Source organism: Nesoenas mayeri (genome assembly GCF_963082525.1).
Source record: "Nesoenas mayeri genome assembly, chromosome: 1".
Lineage (NCBI taxonomy): Eukaryota > Metazoa > Chordata > Aves > Columbiformes > Columbidae > Nesoenas > Nesoenas mayeri.
The window spans coordinates 117,263,853-117,286,401 of NC_137541.1; the positions used below are offsets into that span (position 1 = coordinate 117,263,853).

The 22,549-nt window shown below is 36.9% G+C and overlaps 1 protein-coding gene across 8 annotated transcripts in view; it reads left to right on the forward strand.

Annotated features, from left to right (window-relative positions):
- The window catches only part of KDM6A (lysine demethylase 6A), a 157,161-nt gene that overhangs the window by 120,072 nt on the left and 14,540 nt on the right, over positions 1 to 22,549 (forward strand). For all 8 annotated transcript variants that reach the window (XR_013922272.1, XM_080346687.1, XM_080346688.1 and 5 more), the window contains 6 exons: positions 14,601 to 14,730; positions 16,230 to 16,335; positions 17,068 to 17,273; positions 19,598 to 19,662; positions 19,764 to 19,838; positions 21,625 to 21,773. Coding sequence is in view for 7 of the 8 variants with exons in the window: in XM_080346687.1 (XP_080202813.1) it covers positions 14,601 to 14,730; positions 16,230 to 16,335; positions 17,068 to 17,273; positions 19,598 to 19,662; positions 19,764 to 19,838; positions 21,625 to 21,773 (731 nt within the window). In the remaining variant the exon portion in view is untranslated. The remainder of the gene's footprint in view (positions 1 to 14,600; positions 14,731 to 16,229; positions 16,336 to 17,067; positions 17,274 to 19,597; positions 19,663 to 19,763; positions 19,839 to 21,624; positions 21,774 to 22,549) is intronic.

Genomic DNA, 22,549 nt, shown 5'->3' on the forward strand with positions numbered 1-22,549 from the left:
ATTTCAGTGTTTTACAACGTTCAAGATTTTGTGCTAAAATCCATGCACTCAACATTGATCTGGAACTGCCTTTCTCTCTAGCCAGTTGTTCAGTAGCTGCCTGACATAAAACATGATCATTTTCAAGTGAAGTTGTCTGTTGTTTGGGATGTTGGAGATTGCTAGATTCCCCTAGATAATTAAAGGAAAGGTGGTGTGGACATATCAGGAAAGTGTGGTGCAGTAGTAGCAGCCACTCCTCATATCCTCTTGGCAGGCTGGTCCAAACACTTCCTTTCCTCCATGCTGGATTCTCAGTCCCTTCTCGCTCTGTTATCTGTGGTAGTCTTTTCTGGATTATCCTAGGTCCTATTTCAAGCCTTGTGCCTTCTGGCTATTCATGGCTCCTCCTCCATGTGTTTGTTTCCTTCCTTCTATGCATTGTTCTTTTTCAAAGTCCACTTGTATTTCAGACAGTTGCCAACACAGACTTCTGTAGGAAACACAGGGAAAACGCAATGAAAAAGTTGTAGAATCACATCTTATTCCAAATAATTTGTACCTTATGTACAGATTACCAGACAACCAGAGTAGGTGTCTCAGTAAATAGAAGTGGGGTTTGAGTTAAAGGAAGCATAACGTATCAGACTTTTACAAAGATAAGTAAGAGTTTTAAAATACTTGGAATATTTTATAGCATCAGTTTGTACACTCCTCACTTTCTTTTCAAAACCTTTAGATTTGTTTCATGAAACTATAGCGACTGTAGGTAATATAGTTGAAAAGTCTTATTTTAAACTGTAAAGTTTTTTGATTGCTACATCTAATGGTGACATCAGTATGTTTTTATTTCTAGCATTTATATGATTGTTTTCTTATAGAAGAAAGACTTCTGAAATAGGGACCTGATATCAGTAAATGACAGATACATGTTTTGAAGCAATAAATGTATCTTTTTCATGGGGTTTAAGGCTTAATTTCTATAAGGAGTTTCGATATAGCTCCTACAAAAGGAGAATTGGTAGTTTGGATTATTTTTTTTCTTTCAGTCAGCAGCCATTTGTCATTTATATGTATAGTTTATAGGTACAATACAAGCACTTCTGCTTAGATAAGAAACAACAGCAGCAGTGTAGATGTTGAAAACTGTGGCTTAAAAAAAATCATGTTCAGTGCTGGTATTAAGCACTTAATCTGTTGTTTGTTTTTTTTTTTTCTTGATACAAACAAGTAATCTAGATTTGGTCTGTCATTACAAATTACTGTTCTCATTAGAAAACTGATAAATAATCACAGAATGGTTGAGGTGGGAGGTCCAAGATCTCTGGAGATCATCTAATCCAAACTCCCAGCTCACAGCAGAGCTAACAAGAGCAGGTTGCTCAGGACCATGTGTCCAGCCAGGTTTTGAATACTTCCAAGGACGGAGACTCCAGAACCTGCTTGGACAAGCTGTTCCAGCATTTGGTCACCCCTAAAGTAAAAATGTTTTTTTACTTATGCATCAGTGTGTGAGGTTACTCTTCCCATGGTGCAGACTTGTCATTTCCCTTTACTGAAATTCATGAGATTGCTGTTGGCCCATTTCTTCCACCTTTTGGTGTTCCACTGAGTGGTCACACAGCCATCTGCTGTGTCAGCTTGTCCTTCCAGTTCTGTACCAGAGATGGCTCTTTTTATAGCAGTGGTTTCAGTACCTGTAGCTTAAGTATAGGAGCTGTTAATGTAGTGGATTGTGCTTTAAAAAGGCAGTCTTTCAGCTAGTTTTAAGTCTTGTTGCTGTACAATGTGGTTAGTTTTGACTTTTCAGAGATGTAAGTCTTGGTCCATCTTATTCTGCTTGATTAGCAGGTATGTTAGTGTTGTTTTTTGTCTTCAGTCAGTAAGCTTGAATAATTTTCTATCAGATGCATAATGAATTAAGGCAAAAAGTGGGGCCAGCCACTAGGAAACCTGGCAGTGATTGCAGTGTGATTGTGCAAATTGCACAGCATTTTCCCTCTTGTCTTCCTTGCTAGTAATAGAGGCTGGTACGGAGTGTGGAAGGACTAGTTTATAGAAGTTTCACATGATGCTTCTTAGCAGTGACTTCTGGCAAAGATGTTATACTGTAAGCTATAGTGGTACAGATGCAGTGATGTAATGTTAAAGGAATGCAGCAAATTCAGCCACCTGTGCAACAGCGAGTGGCCTCTGGCAGAGGAGGGTGGCAACCTGAGGACGTAGTACTTTGAACTGCTGCAGCTAAATCTGCGTTCATGTCTGATGCATAAGTCCCATCTTCTTGACAGGCATGTTGACACTAGAATGATTAGGCTCATTTTAAATATCCATGTAGTCAGCTTAAATTCATTCCCGTAACACTTTGGGTGTTTCATCAGTGCATCTTAATCAGTGTAGCAGAAACACCAGGCTCCAAGCCTTGACATTTCTATATGCTTCTTAGCTGTTTATTTCTTATCTCACTGTTTTTAAATCACCAAAAATGGCAGGTAAATTCCTCTCTCTTTCCAAAGAAAAAGAAATGGAAATTCACATGTGGTGCATAGTTTGGATTATTGGTGTGACTCTGTACGTGTCAGAGGGTAGGAACCTCCAGCAGAAGTCAGAGTGGTGGGATTTGATGGATATGTACAGCAAGCCACGTTTACAGAGTGTCTTTTGATTCCACTCTTTCATTAGATACAGGCTCTAACAATAAAAAGGATATTTTCTTAAAGTCCCTTGCATCAAGGAAAGATGTATTTTGCCACAGTAGTAGTAATTATTTTTTTTTCTTAAGACTTAGTGATTATTCTGCAACCTTCCGAGACTTTGTTCCCCCCACACCACTTAGAAGCCCTATATTTAGACATCGTGCACAGTAGCAGTGCTTTGCATATAGTGTTGCTCTTATTGTCGCACTGTGTTCTGTCATTGCTGAACAAATTTTATCGTCAGAGTGAGATCCTTGGGCATCTTAAAGTATTGTAGGAGGTTTTCATGGATAGTGCTACAAGTACCGACAGTTAAAATATATGTAGTGGAAATGGAAAAGTATTTCATTGGCTGGCTTAATTTTCTATTAAAGCTGGCAGCAATACTTCAATTTTGTCTTTACTTGGAGGGGTAAAGGCTCCTTTACGAAGCTTTGGACTATATGGGTACTACAGAGTGCTTATGGAGTATGAGTGTGCTGGCAGACACAAGTACGGTGTGTTAGTTACATGGACATCTTTGAGACATTCAGTCTCCTCTCTGCAGAAATAGACAGCTGTATGTTGTTACACGCTGAAACTTTATCTTGTTACATGCTGAAAATTTATCTACACAGGAAAGCTAGTTAACTGTAAACTGTATGTTTATGTAACTGTCTGATATTAATGCACCATGTTATCAGTCTTAATATACATTAAACATAAGATAGTTTAGGCCATTGAAAGGGGAGCAAACTTCACTAGACACAGTTTAGACAAAGTTTTCAAAAGTAATTCACCTTCAAAGACAGGGTAAGCTGGTACTTACATGTGGTAACAGGGAGCAGCCTGTCAGATAGTAGTCAGCTTTGTAAATTTGCAGTTGGTGCTTATTGCTCACAGCCTTCCCTATGTAGGCTGTCTCAAAGTCCTTAGATTTTCTAGGTAGACTTTGGCAAGATTTGCTTTCTTTCTTAAAAGAATTCTATTTGAAATCCAAACATGGTGAGAAACTGAAATGACCATTTAGAGCACTATAACATCTGTATATGTGTCATATAGTTATTGCCGTTTGTGAAAGTTAAATATGATGCCTTTGAAGTTTGCAGAGGTCCCTTTAATCATAAACATACGGTTATTGAATGTTTTGGTCTATAGTCTAACTGCTATTTTCCATACTTAACTGTGTTTACAATTCTTTTAGTTGAAATGTTATCTGTATCTTTGTGCTGTCAGGATTCCTGTTGAAATTTTTACCATCTCAAAATATTTTACTCCAAAATTATTTTATTTGGGACTACACAGCAAATGTGGTTCTTTTGAGTGTTACCCTTTTAGATGTTAAAAGGGTTATAAAGGATCTTTATATCCTTCGGTGCATCCACATAAGTCATTTAAATGCAAAAAAGCCGCATCTGTTACTGTGATTGAGAGTTACTAGTTTCTAACATACTGGGATTTGATGACTAATACTGATCATAGTATAGCCATTTGTAGGTTAGATAGATACATTTCCTAGAAGATTTCCTAGAAGAGAGGAAATAAGCCCATATATGGAGCTTGTTTTTTTATCTTTCTATCTGTCTTTACTTCAAAAACTGTGGCTTCACTATAGCAAAAGAAATCTAAAAAAATTTGTGGTGAGTGGCACAAGAGTGTCTGCAAGGGCCTTTTCCAAGCAAATGTCATTTTACTGCAGGCTGCTGGGTGCAAGGCTGCTCCTGCTGAGCCTGGGCCAGGGACCTGATGCAGCAGCAGAACCCTCACCTTGAGGAGCCCTTGCCTGGGCCTGTGCGCCGGCAGCAGGATTTTCAGCCAGTGCAGGGCTTGGCTCAGCACTGCTGGTGAGTTCCCAGCTGCACCTTGTCCAAGGAGAGGCAGAGCAAATCGCCCACCAAAGGCTGTTGCCAGACTCCCACTCGAACTTGTGAATTTAGTGCAGAAGGGCTGAGTTTTAAGCATGGCCAGAACCTATACATCTCTGCCGTTTAGCTGTGTCTCAAGTTTACTTTATGCGTGGCTAGATACTGCCATTGTGCTTTCTTTAGCTTACTCACTGGCGTGATACCAAGTTCTATTTTAAGTTGTACGTAGAAGTTATTAACGGTATTCAGAGAGCCTAATTATGGAGTATTGACCCTTTGAAAACTACTTCCTTAACATGGTAATCCGGTCTCTCGACTTTTCCTATAGTGTTTTGCTTGGGTTCATATAGTCCTTATTTTATCCCAGGCTCATATAGTCATAATTTTTCAAGGGAGGTAAGCTAGTACTTTGTCCTATGTAGTTTACAGACAGCTCAAAAATTGTTATTAATAGATGTGCCTTTTACTTATTGAGTAGAGATGGAGAGCTCCCTCTTCAGCCTGTCTCCACCTTAATTCAGCAGAGCAGAGGATTTAGAAGCTGGATAATGAAGATGAGCAATGGGAAAAGCGGAGAAAGACATGGGTTTTTTAGCAACTTGGAGGTCAAGAGCTTCAGTCTGAGCTGGGACAGCTTTCACAGAGTTTAGAGACTGGATCTCTCCTAGACAAACTATTCTTTCTGGAAAGTGTCACCTTATGTCTCCCAATAATAAGATATTCTGAGAAATTTTGTGGGACTGGCAGCGAGGTAACAATTGCAACATTTTTAGGATAAGCCTAATGTGTAAAGGCAGATAGACAGTTAATTTCCTGTATGCGAAATGTTGTGCTCGTTGTTATTGTTCCTGGCGTGTGCTGGGCTGGTTATCTGTTAGGGAAAGGGTCTTGTCTGTGAGGGTTTTTTCATACTAATGGGAACAATAACTCTGTATAATATAATCACTATATAATATATTAATAGTATTTTCTTCCTGCCATTCTTTTATATCTTACAGTTTACATGCATAAATTTGAGGTCAAGGCTATCCCAGCCACATACTAGCTAGTTGATTAGCCCTTGCTTTGTTTTAAAACATGTAGAGTTTGAAGGTGTGCATGCAGTGATGTGATGGCTCAGGAGCAGACCATGATTGACATAGGGAAAAATGTCTAAAGAGGAGAACACTGAAAGAAATTCTGCTGAAAGCCTTGCTTATTCGTGAAAATAAGTCAACCTTTATACATAAAATAGATGATGTTTATATATTACTATATCAGATACCATGAACTTCAATACTGCATGTTAACCTTTATTTTAGCGTAGTGTAAGGCAGTGCAAAAACAAAGAACTGAAAGTACTTCCCATAGTGCTAATTACAGTTGGGTGCTGTCTCTGTAAGTGGTGTTTTGAGGTACAAAACTGAATTTGTGACCAAGAATTTGCTTTTTCTTTTCTTTTTTTTAATTTTTGAATTACTGTAAAAATTGCAGGAAAACTATCCATAATAGAAAACCTTATATATGCGGACCAGGGGGGAGCAGGGGCAGGGAGAGACAGGACGGACAGAACAAAACAAAAATAAATAAAATAAATGGATAAATTAAAAACCACACACACAAAAACCCACTAAACACCTATATTAGAACAAACTTCATGCACAGGAGGGAGTGATTTGTCTTGTAGTATTAGTTTTTATGTGTTGGAGCTGCACTGGATTGGGCCTTAAATGTGTTAATATTTGCCAGTTGTTACATACATACATACCCTTATTTAATTTGATGTGTTCAGAAAGACATTCCAGCTTCAGCTCTAACGTGGATAATTATTTTCTGTTACCTTCTGGCATATTCTTGCTATCTGACCATAGGTAGTTGATACAGTGTGTTGCCTGATGGTATTCTCTGGGGGAAAAAAAAGATACTTTGACAGGTAGGCACAGGTGGATGTAACTTGCCTTTTTCTAGCTGGAGCTCTAGATTAACCATTTTTGTCTTCCTTATTATTCTCCATTTGGCTCTTTTTCCTATATGCTTACTTCAAAACCATACTGTTCATGTTACTTGTAAGTCACACTGAAATTCCTCAGAAGTCTATTTGTTAAAGAATCTTTTTTCAAATGCTCCCAAGTTTAAAATAAAGTTGTCTAAGAGAAGCATTTTTTTACATCTTTTAGACCCTGCAGGTTTATTTATGCTTGGACCAGAAAAGACCCAAAATTAGTAACAATTTGGGGTTGAGTAATGCACGAGAGTTGATTCACAAGGTAACTATAATTGACCTACTACAGGATAGTGAAGTGCAGTATAATGAAAATCCTAATCTCATAGGAATGATTTTATCAGGAAGCAACATGGTAAATACTAACCTACCAAAACTGACTGATCTGTTAATGTTGCTAGGATTTTGCTTGTTGCTTAAAAACAGAAGAACATCAGAGATGTGGAAATTCTGTTTTTTTAAGGTAAAAGTGATTATTAGAAAAAGGGATTCAGAAATCATGCATTACAATAAAATAAAAGTGTACATAGGCAAAAAAAAATGCTAGGAGATTGTAATTTTGCTGTATGTAAACAAGCATTGTCATATGAAAACTGCTCAAGTGAAGCCGTAAGGTGAAAGGAGATGCTTTGTATCATAAATTGCAAAACATGCTAAATAGAAAGCTCGGTTTGATTCTTGGTCTATTTGTGAATAGGTTGTCTGGTCTGTAGGAACAGACTTGGTAAATGTTTTGTTTTCCCAAAGACTAAAGTGAATGCTCAAGTAGGGCAAGATCATTGCAGAGGCTGAAAAGTTTCTTTATACCCATATTCCTCTGAGGATGTTGAGGAAATATTTAACAGAGACCTATTCTATTCATGCAGTGAAATGCGGTTGTTTAGGAGGCTGAGAAGGGGTCGAACAGAAGGTGCTGGCCTAGCAATTGATACTTCTACGAGGAGCTTCCCTTGAAGGGAATTTCGAAATGCAGTAGCTGAGTCATTGATTAAAACATGCAAATCTCATTAAGATGCTGTTGTGGAGAACAGTAGGGTAACAAATGCGCTCATCTTGTTGAACTGCTGTTGGAGTGTCTGGATGAAAGAGATTTGAGGAGGTGATTCTGGGAGGCTTTAAGTGTGATTTGGTTAGTCTTCCCTACCAATAAAACTGATTGCAACAGTAAATTTTAAGGTGGTTATAAAACAACTAAATTGTTAGGTTTGGTAAACTGTCTACATAGTAAACTAAATTTCTTTAAGCCTCTGAGCAAAATAACAGATAAAAGAGTGTACTATTAAATTAATTATCGTTCCGTAGACTCCTAGAGAAAATCTCCTGTTGAAGTCATTTAAAAAAATTGAGAGAAAAAACCCAACTAACCAAACAAGTAATTTTGAGCAGAAGTGAAAACCCTGTGATTAAAAGAAGAAAATATGCTAGGAATAAGTGCTCTGAGTTTAGTAGAAAAGATGATTGTTAACCAAGAGTGTGCTGTGTTGTCTAGTTGTGTATGAGGTCTCCTAAAAAAGACTGTTATCAAAAACTCTTTTCTGTACTCTTAGAAATGTAAGTATATTTTCCCTGTGAGCAATCCTCCTGAATGGGGAATTAATGAAACGTTGTCACAAGACTTGAGATTTAGCATTCAAGCTGTTTATTTCTACTGAAGTGAAGCCAGCTGCTTTCTAGCTCTGTGTTTCAGCTGGTGCTTCTAATTAACATCGTGGTGAAGTCATGTTAAAAAATCCAGTATCTGTCTCAGTTGAAAGGGTCCATCTCTTGCCCTCTCTAAAACCCACAAGAGGTCAAGTCCTTCCTTTAAGCAGTGTAGAGAAGTTTCTGAGTTGACTTGTTTCTCGTGAAATAAGAAATAGCTTAGTTGTGATTTTTTTTTTTTTTAATCATTATTTAGTAAGACTTGTTTACAGCCTCCAAAGAACAGGCAAAGCTCAAAAAACCCTGGTTTGATAATGACTTAGAGAATTTTGTACAAAAGGTCTTCAAACAATTGTAAAGAGCTCAGCTGAATAACTGGACAACTTCGTGTCAGCTGAAAGTTGCTGTTGTCATTTTTATGGTGATATCTGGAGAAACTCATTTGAAAACTCTGAAGGCATTTCTGAACTTGAAAGCTTTACCAGTTGCCTTAACTGGGGAAGTGAGAGGTGTAGACTTTATGGTAATGCGTATTAAAAGGGGCTTTTTATCATTCTTTTTGAAAGAAGAGGAAAGACTAGAGAAGCAAAGAGGAAGACTAGGGAGCAATCCGATGAGAAAAGCAAGTGACAGTAGACCAGGAGAGATCAACTGCCTCTCCAGGAACCTTGTAAAATGATAAAAGTTATAGGATGGCAAACAGAAGATCGTCTGGGCTGAACAGTCTGGAGAAGGGTCCAATAAATAGCCAGAATGTACACAAGCATAGGAAATCAGCTTCATGAGGAGGAGTGGGAAAAACAGTGCTGGGGTGGACAGACATCTCCTTGCTCTGTGGGCTCTGTGGTGAAGCCTGGGGCAGAAGCAGACTTGTGCTGATCTTTTCTGAAGGTGCTGCTCCCTGGCAATTAAGTCTGCTTTGTGAAGTCAATTAGTGAATCACTGGTTTGGGAACTCTGCAATCAAGAGGCAAAGAGCTTAAATTTGTTTGAGGGGAAATACTTTTTGGAGAGAAGAGCTGGATTAAGTTTGTGGTTTGTCCTTAAAAACAAAAATAACAAAAGCAATTCTTGTTTTATTGGGGGGTTTCTTTGTAAGCAAAGGACTTTTTGGCTTGACGACAGAACTGTTCAGCTGCTCTAAAGGCACATCTGGCAAGTGGGCTTCACTATAGCAAAAGTTACAAGAATAAAATTGGAAGTATTGTGATTTCAGAAGCTAAATCCTGCTTAGATTAAGACATTCTTTTTTGTTACAGAATGCAGATCCAGAAATCTGCAGATGGGAAGCAGAATTATCTGGGAGTAAAAAAAATAGGAAAGATTTGTAGTTTAGGGGGAAGGTAAGCATATGAATAAGTTTGGTACCACTTGTTAAATGCTTTTCATGCGTAAGTCATTAATGTGATTCTGTTTGTCTTATAGCCTAAGAATAAGGTAATTAATTAGTAAATGAAATAGAAAAGAAAGATGTAAAAGTCATTAAGAAAATTTTTTAAAAAGGAACATTACTTCTTCTGTAACATATATTTAACCTATGAAATTTACTGCCAGCCTATACTAGTGAGATCAAAACCAGAACAGAATTCAAAAGTTATTAGAAATATACTTGCATAATGAGAAAATCCACAATTCTATTATTCTATTGTAGGATTTTCTGTAGGTTAAAAAAGAAAGCTCTCTGGGAGTATTGCCAGCTAGTACGTGTTTATGAAAGGCTGTGGTAGAGAATTGCATGAGAAACAGGTCGCGTAATTATCTGGCATTACTTGCATTTGAGCATAATGTAAGCCTGGCTTAACTTCTTTATATTCCCTTTTGAGAGCTCATCTCTTTCTCCTAGAAGCAGCTTGGGGAGGCAAGCCTCAGAGAGCCCCAGTTAGACATTGCAAGTAACCACCTCCTTCTCAGATTGATGGGTGTTGACAGACATTTTTCTGTGGTTTTGTAATAACTTGCAGTATGAAAGCAATTAATCCTGTCCACTAATTGTTAACAAAGGCTGTGTATTTCTGTTTTGAATCAGGACTGGGTCAAGTAAGTACTGTGCATCCCAGTGCTTCAACTGATTCCTTCTGAAGGCACACTTAAAAATGTTTCATTCATTTTTCTTTGTACATTAATTAATTCTGATAGATTTGAGATAGAATAGCACATAATCTGCAATTCCTTGTATTCATGTTCTAGAAAACTCAGAAATGAAGTTGAGGAATTTATAGCCAAGAATGAAAAAGAAGAAACACAAAAAATCTACTGTTCGATGACTGCACAAAGCTATCAGAATAGTTAATAGCAGCAAGAGAGTTAAGTAAATATTTTCCTTCTGTGCTTGGGGAGAAGGCAGATACAATGTTCACATCATGGGATGTACAATAACACCCTCTCTGTTTTTGCAATAATCAAGGAGAAGGTTAAACAGAAGTTAGACTTAAATTTGGCATTGTTAAGTCAGAGGATCAGATAGCATATATCCATGAGCTCTGAAAGAGCAGACCAGAGAATTGTTTATCCTTCATACAGATTTTTTAAACTAGTTCTTGGAAAACAGAAAAAGTTCCACTATGAACTGTTGAAAAGCACTCTGGAACTGTTTTCTGAGAAATAAATTTAATCCTCTGTCTGACATTAGGTTTGAATGAAATAATAAAGTTATTGAGGTGATGAATAAATATAAAGGATAGTGAGTAATGGTAACGAGTCCTGGTTATTGGAAAATAAGTTTTTATCATGTTAACTTTAATATTCTTGATGTAGTTGCGAGTTTGTATAATAAAACAGAGTTAAAATGGATACAGCTATGTAACACACTTGGCTTTTAACTTGCATGATCTCTCTTTAGTCAACTAGGATGATGCAAATCAATGCAGTACCTATGAATTGTATAGCAACTACCTGATAAGTTTTATGTAATTGTAAATGTTTCAGTGATGTTGCCTTGGCATCGGATTTTGGTCTCGTTTCATTTAGTTTTTGATAGTGACATAGGGCTCCAACAGGAGAGTCTCTAAGGCTGGAGCAGCTGGAGTCCAGCTTTCCATGGGGCAGGGATGTCCCAGCTGCATAACAAGCTTCTGGAGGTCCATGCATGTTAAACTCAAGGGAGAAAGTGTGGTAGGTGGATGAAGGCATCATCCCAGGCTAAGCCATCCATCTTCTTTTGTCAAGAAATCCTTATATAACATTGAATTATTTGTATTAATATTTCTAAAAGCACAGACTGGGGAGCTAGTGCCCATATAATGAAGAGGAAAGATGACTGCTGCAAAGCAAACTGGGTCACACCTCTGTTTCTGGTTAACTGCATGTTTTGGTGCAGCCAGAGGGGAAGTTGTTCTCTAAGATTGCAAACTGTTTTTAGAAGGTGTGGGAATCTATCCTAGAAAGCAGTAAAATGGTAAAAACTGGGTATTTTAATTGATCTGGTGATTGATTATTCAAGGGGTGCCTTGATTACATGAAATCCAGGAACCTGTTTCATCTGTAGTGGTTTGTGTTGCTCATAAGCATGGCACCTCAGAGTAAAGAAGTTGCATGACTTGTTGCTTTTACCCGTCGAGCATGTTGCGGTGGACTGAGAGCTGCAGCTTTGGCTCAGGACAGTGCTGCACATCAGTTTGCACATTTCTGAGACTAACAGCTGCTCCTGTCTTCTCTTCCCTCTGCGGGAATGAAGGGTGCTGTTCTGCCCATCCAGTCTAATGAAGAGCCAGTTCCCTCTGGAAAGCTGGTTGAAGTTAATGAAGCCTGTCCTGCCTTTCATTCCTCCATCATGGTGTTCTAAATGACCCTTTATGCATCCATTTTTATGGGGGGCTTAAAGCAGGCTTGTTTTTTCTCGAGCATTGCATCTGTTGCCTCTTTCAGGCAGTATGAAATCTTCTCACAAAAAATAGGCTCTTGAAACAGAGGTGTGTGAGATTTTCCTCATGGTTGCTGTAGTCAAAAAGGATCTTTCAGTTCCCTTGCAATGCCCATAGTTCTGGTTTTCTAGAGGTGGAGAAGCTGGCAGTTGATACTCACACCGCTTCATTTCAGGTGCTGGTAGCAAATAATTTTAGTACTTCTGTGGGGTTTTTCTATTGCTGTGTTTTGCACAGTATCAATTACAGCATAATTTTTAATGTTACTAATAGTAAGTTATTCTGATTCATAGTAAAAAAAATTATGATACAGTGAAACTGGTCTGTTAAATACAACTTTAAATATTTTGCCCATCTGTTTTCTGTGCCACTTGAATTATGAGCATTTTGCTATCTCAGCTTTGCTTTTCTTTGACCCCTTTCCTCCCTTGAAATTTCCACACAGGTTTTAGTAACTTGATAAGAAATTATTGCGTACATTCGGTAATATCAGCTTCATGTGCTGGGTTTATGAGATCTCTCTGTTCATCTGATCTTTTCTTCTGTACTCTCTGTTTTCTTCTGTATCTACTTCGCCTTTTCAGACCTGTAGTTTCTCTAAGCATACAGGAGTTTCTCCTTTCTCTATTGTCCCCTTCCCTGAAGACCCCACAGTTCCCTGGTTTTACTGAGCTTCCACTGTGCTGATTATCTTGTGATGACAGTACCTTAAGTCATGCTCGTTCTGAGCAATGTCCAGTTTTCTTCAGGTTCAGTCTTCCTTCTTTGCCTCAGAAATTGCCCGAGAACTGTTTTATCGATGCAAACTGCATTTCGTCAAAGTTCTCTTTGGTTTTTAATACTAAGCATTTTCTTTTGTTGGTTTTATTTTTCACTTTAGTAACACAGAAATTATAGTTTACTTCTAATACCTGCTGTTCAGATTATAGTTTTGTTTTGTGTAGGTGGTCTGAATCTCAGATTCATGCAGCCATGATCAATACATGTCTTTGGGTGATGATGATTTTGTATTGCCGTGTTTTTTTCTATCTGTTTTTATGTGGGGACAATGACGTCTTTGCAAAAGGTACATCAGACCTTAAGCATTGGCCAGTGAGTTTTCTCCTGAGCTGAATGATGCCTAATCAAAGCTTCCGCATTGCTCTTTCAGTTTCTTTGAAGTTGCAATCTAGTCTGGCATTAGACTCACCTAGCACAAGGAATAAGCTGTGTTTGGTGTTGTGACACGTGTGCTTTGGAGGCAGTTGTTAAACATGTCTCTGTCGGTGCTGCTGTGATCTTCTGTCAGAGGGGAGCAATGTATGCCATAAGCTGCTGTAAGTTCCTAAGTTCTGAATGAGGTAACTGACTTGTTTGTCCTAATGAGCATCAGTTTCTCAGGATGCTTGTCTTTGCTGCAGCCTGGGGTAGGTGAGATGTTTGCTTATTTTCTTTAAAGTGTTTGTCGTAGCAGTCTGATCTGATCTGAAGCCCCAAGTCCACCTTACCTTGTGGTTTGTGGTAGCTTGATTAGAAGCACTGCTCTCAAATGCCAGCATCCAGCTCTATGTTGTTTCCCAGTGCCAGGTTGAGAGTTTCTGTGTTTCAGAGACAAGCTCTATTGCTAGGAGTTTCAATATAAATCAACTGTTGTTACCAGAAGAACTTCTTTGTAACTGGTAAATTTTATGAAGATACATAACTAAATTATGCATTAGAAACATCCCATTTTGTGGAGTGTTGAGAAGTAGTAACAGCTAGTGAATCAAGTGAGGCTGGGAGAAGGATTTGAATAGTGTTTAGTTGGAAGAATTTTGAAGTAGTTGAGTCATTTTTAACAAACAAATTCAAGGGATGGTTTTGTTAAATACTTTCGTGGTGATGGGGACTTGAAATTAAATATAGACTAAGCTCAGAATGCAGATTTTTCAGGTTATTCATTATAGAAGGAGTTAACGCACATGGTGGGTTGTCTTCGTCTAGAAATCTCCAGAGAAAGGCTGCAAATATAACTAGAGAGGTTCTCACTCAAGTAAAATATGATTATTGACACAGCAACTCGCTTTGGTACTTTTCCTCTGTTGCTCAAACAAATAGATTATGCAGCAGTGGCTCCTTCTGGCTTCAAAATGGGTAAATCAGAGAGGGGTAGGTGGTTGTTCAGTTTAGTTCCATTAGTGTAGTTGGGTTTTATGACTCAGCAGTTCCTTGGCTGGGGCAGTGTCATTTTCTGACTTGGTGCTTTGCACAACATCGCTGGGCTGCGTTATCTCAGCTGCTGTGAACTGATCATCCGTCAGGCAGTGCCAGCCTAATAAGGTTCTACTTGAAACCTGCTTTCTCTGTTGAATTTTGTCAAATGAGTCATACTTGCTTTTATTTAAAATGGTTGGGTTTTTAACTAATAGTGATGATGTTGCAGATTTGGCAGGCAAAGTGGGAATTATTTTGAATAATATCAAATTATACACTGAGAATTCTTGATTAAAATAGATGAGCTTTATTTGCATCTTGAATTACGGTTTCTCCTCATACATCATTATTTTGCAGAAGAGATGACACTAACATGTATTTATTTTATTTGTCAAGTATTGACAGAGGCAGCTGTTCTTTCCTTTTAGGAATCTGGGTAAAAATGGTTTATCTAACAGTAGTATTCTGTTGGATAAATGCCCACCTCCACGACCACCGCCTCCACCGTACCCTCCCTTGCCAAAGGACAAGCTGAATCCACCTACACCTAGTATTTATGTAAGTAAATCTAATGGTAAAAGTACATTGCTGACTGTCTTTTTTTAATTGTTTGGATATGTGAATTACATAATGTAATTATTAATATTTTAGAGATGCATTGTTCATAGCTGAATTCTAACTACAGTGCTTTTCCAACTAGGCTATAAGCAGGAAAAATGCTAACCTTAAAGAAAATTTTGAGATACAGCTTGACTCTTAAAAGTACTTCTAAACTAAAGATTTCAGTAAACAAGAGGAAAAACAGCTTCAGATTTTTTTTGTTTATTTTTAATACTCAAAATATTGGCAAAATAAAACAGTTCATTAGATACAATATTTCAAATATGTATGTACATTTTTTCAAGTGACAGCTTACATATAAATGATCAAGTCATTAAACTAAACTCTCCTAACAATCTGCTTCAAAACATAGTAAAGAAAAAAATAAATAAAAGTTGAGGTCATGTTAAGAATTAAGCATCATTAGGAAAAAGCAGGTTTTAATTGTATAGTATTTTCTTATGAAGACATTAAAACTTCTGAATATAAAGTTTCATAACAGCTTAATGTAGAATTTGAGCTAACTTCCTTAGTAATAGAAAATAAATTGTAGGATGTTCGATTCCTTGATAACAGAAGAGTAAATTACAGTATGTCCAAACAGTCATTGTGAAAACCTCCAGTTATCTTTGGTCAGCTCAGCTTGGGGAGCAGATGATGTTGACACTTTGGTCTGATAGTGCACAAGCAGTCTGCTGGAAGCAGTAGAGCTTCTAGCTGTTCTCCAGGTGTGGCATCTGAATTAATCTACCTTAAAAAAGCCTGTCACAGCTGCTTTGAGTCCATACAAAGCTGGTAAGTCACCATGCTACAGTATGCTGTAGATATGCCAGCATCAGTCCCAGTATTTGGGAACTCTATATGATGTTTTGTTTATTGAAAGAGAGGTCTTCAGCATTTTAGAAGATTCATAAGAATTAAAAAAAAATTAAAAAATAGGGAGACTATAGCATAGAATTGTGGTCATAGGTGCACAAAAGCATAAGAAAATCAAATCAACCTTTCTGGTTAACACAAGATACACTGTGAGAGTACTGTTTATAATGGTACTGTTTCTCATATACATTATCTGTAGAATTAGCTTTTTTGACTTCTGAAAAGAAAGTTAGTATATTGTCTTACTCTTCAGAGAATTCTGTGGACTTAGGGAATGTACAAGGCTACTGTCAGACAAAGAAATAAACTTCAGAAGCGCGAGTTACAAAAGCCAAAGAAACCTGGGAATAATTCATGCCAATAAATAAATTGCAGTAACAAATAGATTTCAGGAGTGAACCCAGCTTTTAATGTGAAGAGGGTTGTATGATATAATTGTTCATTCCCTACAGTGAAGGGAAGTGGAGAAAACTCCTGTTCTCTTTCTGTTGTTTCTCTTTTTTAAAAAATTATTCTTTCTTATTTTACAAATAAGGAGTTTAAATTCATCTGACATCTAATATTGCATTATAATTTTACAGTTGGAAAATAAACGAGATGCTTTCTTTCCACCTTTACATCAATTTTGTACAAATCCAAACAACCCTGTTACTGTAATACGTGGCCTTGCTGGAGCGCTTAAATTAGGTAAGTTTAATTTATTTTCTTTTCACTTTGGGAAAAAAAAGTCTGTGTTTTTCAAAGAGAAGTCTCTCAGTTCTTTCAAAGTGGATATTTTACTTTTGTAATACTGTATTACCCGTGTATTCCAAGTAATCATCGTAATGTGCCATTTCTCAGTTTGCTACTGTTTCTAATTGTGATAATCTCAAAAAAAAACCCAAACAACCTAGCAGATTTTGTTGAGCACAGACAGAAGCTGAACTGTGGATACAGAAGCTTACAGATAGACTTTTCCGAAGGAAATTACGGCTACACGTCTTTGTGCTTAGATTTAATGATCTATAATCTGACTGCGTACAATATTTTGGACTCTGTGGATAGAAGAACTTAATTGCTGGTAGAAAATGTACAATGGAAGCGCATTCATAAAAAACTGGTTTGAAAAATACTTTGTTGGTAATAAATTTAAATATTGTTTGCAGAGTTGTTTACACAAGGCATGTAAAATGTTTCTTGGAATATAGTCCATACAGTATCTGCTGAGTTTTTTCCAAGCTGCTTCTGTTGTGTGCAGAAAAGCTTTTTGAGTGTTCATCATGAGTGTTGATTTTTAGCCTAAAGATGGGCTGTGTTGTGAAGGCTGAGGTGGGCAAAAATGCTTTACTGTAAACCTTTAGGCAACTTTAAGTATTAATCTTCTTGAAGCCTTTTATTATGTTTTAACCGTCATTTATGAATTTTATTCCTATTTATTAGATCTAGGACTCTTCTCTACTAAGACACTGGTAGAAGCAAATAATGAACACATAGTAGAAGTGAGGACACAATTACTGCAGCCAGCAGATGAAAACTGGGACCCCACTGGAACAAAGAAAATCTGGCGTTGTGAAAGCAGTAGATCTCATACCACAATTGCTAAATATGCACAGTACCAAGCCTCCTCATTCCAGGAGTCTTTAAGGGTAAGTCTGTAGTTACTATTTAAGTTGTCATTTACAAAGTGTATACTAGCTATGGTACCAGTTAATAATGGCTGTTGAAATCAAACGGAAGCTGTTAAGGAAAAGGAGACATTTCTGTTAGCATGAAGAGCACAGGTAGATTTGCAAAATCTCTTTTGAGTAGAGGGTCAAAGAGCATATAGTGTGTTCCTCCCAAATGTTTAATGGAAGACTTCTGGCTGTTACATACTTTAAAAGCTTGTTAGCTTAAACTTTCATATTATAATATCAAAATTCATATGAAAATATTGAGAACTTAAGATGCCTTTTTTTACCTTATATTGCTTCTAATTTCATGCATGGTTTGAAATCAGATTTCTTTGTTGTTCATAGTATTCTGAATTAACATGAATGTGCCTTATTAGAAGTTTACACTCATACCTGTCTTGTTTTGTTCCAAACATGTATATAGCATGTATTTAGTTTAGAAATTGTTAGACATATGTGACAGAGTGAAATATTTGAAATGTTACTTTATTGGTATTACTTATTAATATTTTTGCTGAAGTAATGACCACATCCAGCTGTGAGCACCTCTTGGAGTCTAACATTATCTAGTGTTATAAAAAGATTAAGCTAAGGCAGAACGAGGACAAAGATATTGTTGACCAGTTGCTACTTAGAAAATAGGGAAAACACCAACGTGGCAATTGACTATTCCACTTTTCACTGCCATTACACAGAAACAACGATGGGTTCAGTAAGAAAGGAAAGACAGATCCTAAATTTAAACTTTGTGCATTAGAGGAAAGGATTAGAAATGAAGAAATTAATTGGTAGCTGAAGAAAAGAGGAGGAAAGGTTGTCACAAGATTTTGAGCAAGACTGATACAGGATGGGGCAAGGCAACAGGGATACCATTGGGAAGTGGGGAGCACTGAAGTCATCAAGAGCTTGCAACAGTGGTAATAAACTTAAGTAGGTATCACCTGAAGTTTCCTGGTGCCACTTGAACAGTTGCTACCAGCGTTGTATCATTCCAAGGGGCTGGAGAACATTACTTCACTGGAACATTTTTGATGAATAGATAGAGAGATAGATATACACATGTTTAATAATACACGTAATTGATCATGTACCAGCTTGTCAGCAGGAAAGCTTCAGCTTTGGATTTGCACCAAGAAGTGAACTACAGGATTATTGGTTTGGTTTGGTTTTTTTCTCTGTTACAAGTTGGTGGTAAAAATGCAGTATATAAGATAATTTTCACAGTGATGGTTTTCATTTTTCCCTTGGGAATCAGAAAGACACTGGTTTAAGTGTATGTGTGTCCTTTGCTTAACACTGCATTGACTTGTCCTTAGGTGACTTTTCACGGTGTTCAAATGAAAGCTTTGTTTCTTCTTTCTACAAACACAGTCCTCTTGGCCTGCCCTAAGTGATTTTTTTTTTCCTTTTTCCTCTAATAACTATTACATTTCTTTTGTAACATGCCTTGCAGTATTCGATAAATCCATCATCACTGGGTTCCTTTTTGTTTCTCTTTGTCCGTCATTCAAAGGATGAATAAGACTTTCTCAGGTACATAGGGCACTTTGAGATTTAACAACAAACCCATTCAAAGCCAGGAATCTTTGGATGGTCTCCAGGCAGTTCTTTCCTCCTTTTTGTCATATTCTTTTTCCTTCTATGTCCCTATACTTGCCAACAAATAAATCTTTAGAACAGGGGTTTGAGCACACTCTGCTAAAAAGATCAAATTACATCATTTAATATTGGTTAGATTTTTTTGACTTGTCATGGTCTGAGCTACTGCGGTGCTAAAATAGCATATGGCTATGAAAAATTCAAAGGATTTTATATAATGTATTTTATAAAATGAATTTTATAAATGTTAGTCATCCTAGTTTCTTATCAAGAGACCTGTGTGACTTTGAAGGAATGTGAATGTTATAGTCTGAAGAAGTTAATAGTATTCCTTAAGATTGGGTTCCAGTTCACCTGCATAATGACAGAAGCAACATACTCATTTGTACCTGTAATGTAGACTAGCAGAAATGTTTACAGTGTAGACCTTGTCTGTTGTCCTGGCCTGAGCTACACTGAATTTATAATCATGCAGAATTTTTTGCAATGGCTTTTGACTAATGACTTCTTAAATTTTTGTAACAATAATATTCACGTAAAATCTTAGATACAGATATTTTAAAGAGTGAACCAGCATCTTGAAACAAGTGTACCTATCTCTGTGAATGTTATGACTTTATACCCATATAGATTATATATATTCTTACTTTTATGTATATTTATACATATAAAACAAGCTCCACAATTGCATTTTGTAGGAGGAAAATGAGAAGAAGAGTCACCACAAGGACCACTCAGATAATGAATCCACATCTTCTGATAAGTAAGTGTGGGATAAATGTGATAGTTCTCTAGTTTCATGTGGTTTTCTACATCATTCCAATTTTCATATTCATCTATTATTTTTTTTTTATATACTTTCAGCTCTGGGAGGAGGAGAAGAGGACCTTTTAAAACAATCAAGTTTGGGACCAACATTGACCTGTCAGATGACAAAAAGTAAGTTAATTACAGTTTCTCCTGCTCACAGTGATATTCTACAGTATGAGACTCCTTCTGGAAAACCAATGTGTTCCTCTCAGACATCAGTCAGTCTGTTGGTAAACCCAGTTCAGTTGTACACTCCATTTCCACAATGAAATTGTTACCTTTGGTCTACAAACTGTTGTTACGAGTCTTTCTCAAGCTAAAATATATTTTCAGCCTTTTCTTTCCAGGGTCTTTATTTTTCCAGAAATTAACTTAAACTTTCATCAGAAACTGTAGTTTCTAGTCCTCCTTCTAATATAATCCGTTTGTTTGATTCTGAGACTTTAAATTGTTTACTTACAACTTCTGACAATACCAAGTTTTCAGTCTTTGCATAGAAATTGTAAGATTAAAGATTTTTTTCTTTTTTGTTTCCCTGGATTTCTGTTATTTGTTTTTTGTTTCCTTTTGTTCCTACTGTCATCCTTTCTGGTTCCACTTTTTTATAGCTCTTGCTTCTTTATCCCAAAATAGTGTTCAAAATATGTACTTAAGACTAGACCTCTGGTTAAACCATACCACTCCCAGAACCTCAGAAAAAGGAGTAGATTGAGTATTCTTTAGGCTACCTGTTCTTCTGCCAGTAGATTAAGTTAGCTCAGAAGAACATCAGAAAGTGTTAGAAATACTTTGGAAGGAAGTGGGGTTTTTTTTTCCCAGTAATATTTTTTTTATTTGGTTCAATCTCTAGTTAGTATATATTTCCATAAAAGATCCAGCAGGTGTAGGTTGTCAGTCCCAGAAGCTGCAGTACCAAATTTATGATCTACTTCAGTCATTAGAGCAGAAGAAAAGGTTATGGCGTTTGAAACTGGGGAAGAAAGCCCACTTAAGATCCTGAGGTTTTTTGTGGTATAGTCACTGAAAGATCAATGTGTGTACATATGTATGTGATTAGAGATTGTTATAAAATTTTAAATACTGATGTTTTTTCTAAAGAAAATTCCACCTCTAGATATAAAATTGTAGCTAATAAACTAGTACTTAAAGCAAACTGTTGGGAGAGAGACTTTAAATTAAGGTAAGCATAACTAACCTGAGACTTATAGGGAATTGGATTTTGATACTTTAAATAGTTCTTGTAGGATCCCAGATCTTCTGATCTGTGGTGTCAGCTTTTGCTACATAATTATCTTTCCCCTCAACTAGCCTGTCAAATTTGTGATTATATTTGGAAATATTTTAAAATGGAAAGAATAACACAGATACCTGGGTGACATTACAGAGCTTCACACCTAAGTTCTGGGATTTTTCTCTCGTATATGCAGGTAGTTAACTTCATTCGTAGTCACAGGAATTTTGTGAACACACTAGAATATGTTTAGTCAGTCAGCTTGATATATATTGTAGCATCATATTGTTTGGCTCTTGAAAGCATGGTTAACAGTTTCTGACTAGCTTAGCGAGTGAGGAGAGCACAGCTCTGTTTTCACTTGGTGAAGATGTGCACTGAGGTGTAAATTGCAAGCAGAATTTTCTGGCAGTATATCAGCAGACTGGCTAACTGCAAGAGTGAGTCTGGTCACCCTGGCTTTTAGCTCACCCTAAGTGAAATTGTCATTTAAATTTCTGTAACTGTCAAGTAAGAGCATTGCATTGTCTCAGCTTCCTGCTTAAGAGATGCTAAGTTATATAGAAGCAGGTTGCCTGCTCACTCTTCACCTATGCTAACATTTTTTTGAAAATGTTCATATTACTCAAACTCTTCTAAGAGTTTTAGGGATTCACAGTTTGTCAATTTGCTATTTTGCTGCAGGTGGAAGTTGCAACTTCATGAACTGACAAAACTTCCTGCTTTTGTACGTGTGGTATCAGCAGGAAATCTTCTAAGCCATGTTGGTCATACCATCTTGGGCATGAACACAGTGCAGTTGTACATGAAGGTTCCAGGAAGCAGAACACCAGGTGAGTATAATCTCTTTGCATGAAAAAAATCAGATTCTACTGCTGTATTATTGGATTTAACTACACTGCAGATTTTCCATGTATTTGGCATGCCTAAACATGATGAAATTGTACATATTGAGTATTTTTTTAATTTCTTGTTTAACTGAACTCTGCATGTATGAACTACTGAATTACTTTATAGTGGAAATTTCTGCAGTGCTAGGTAATTTAGGTAATTACCATACTAACTGATTGCATGCAATACTGAATTCTTTAAGGGAACAAGTAGATGGGTTTATATACTTTGACAGTATTTGTATTTTACATGCCTTGAAAGTTTTTTATAGGCTTCCAAAGTAGGTACTGTGCAATCATAGAAATCAGTATACTTTTACTTTTTAGATTCTGAGGATAGGAGTCAACCCTCCATAATGCATAGTGCTGTGTTAGGGCACTGGACTGAGACTTGAGGGATCTGGACTAAATTTCAGGGTCTGTTTTTTCTGAAGTACAACTTCAGAAAATTCCATTAGGTATTATGGCTCAGTTTTCCAGCTGTCAAAAGAAGATAAAACACTGACATTTCTACATTGATTTTGAAAGCTCCTTTGGGACATATTTTGTTACTACTTGTCTATTCAGTGCCTGAAGTAATGAAGTTTTGCTTCTGACTGAGACTGTCAAGAGCTAGTCATAAAACACAAAATCTAAGCTTTAGCATCTTGAAGCATTTATTTCTACAAAAAGGGAACTGCTTAAGTACTGGTCAGATTCACAAGACTGGTAGTTTCAGC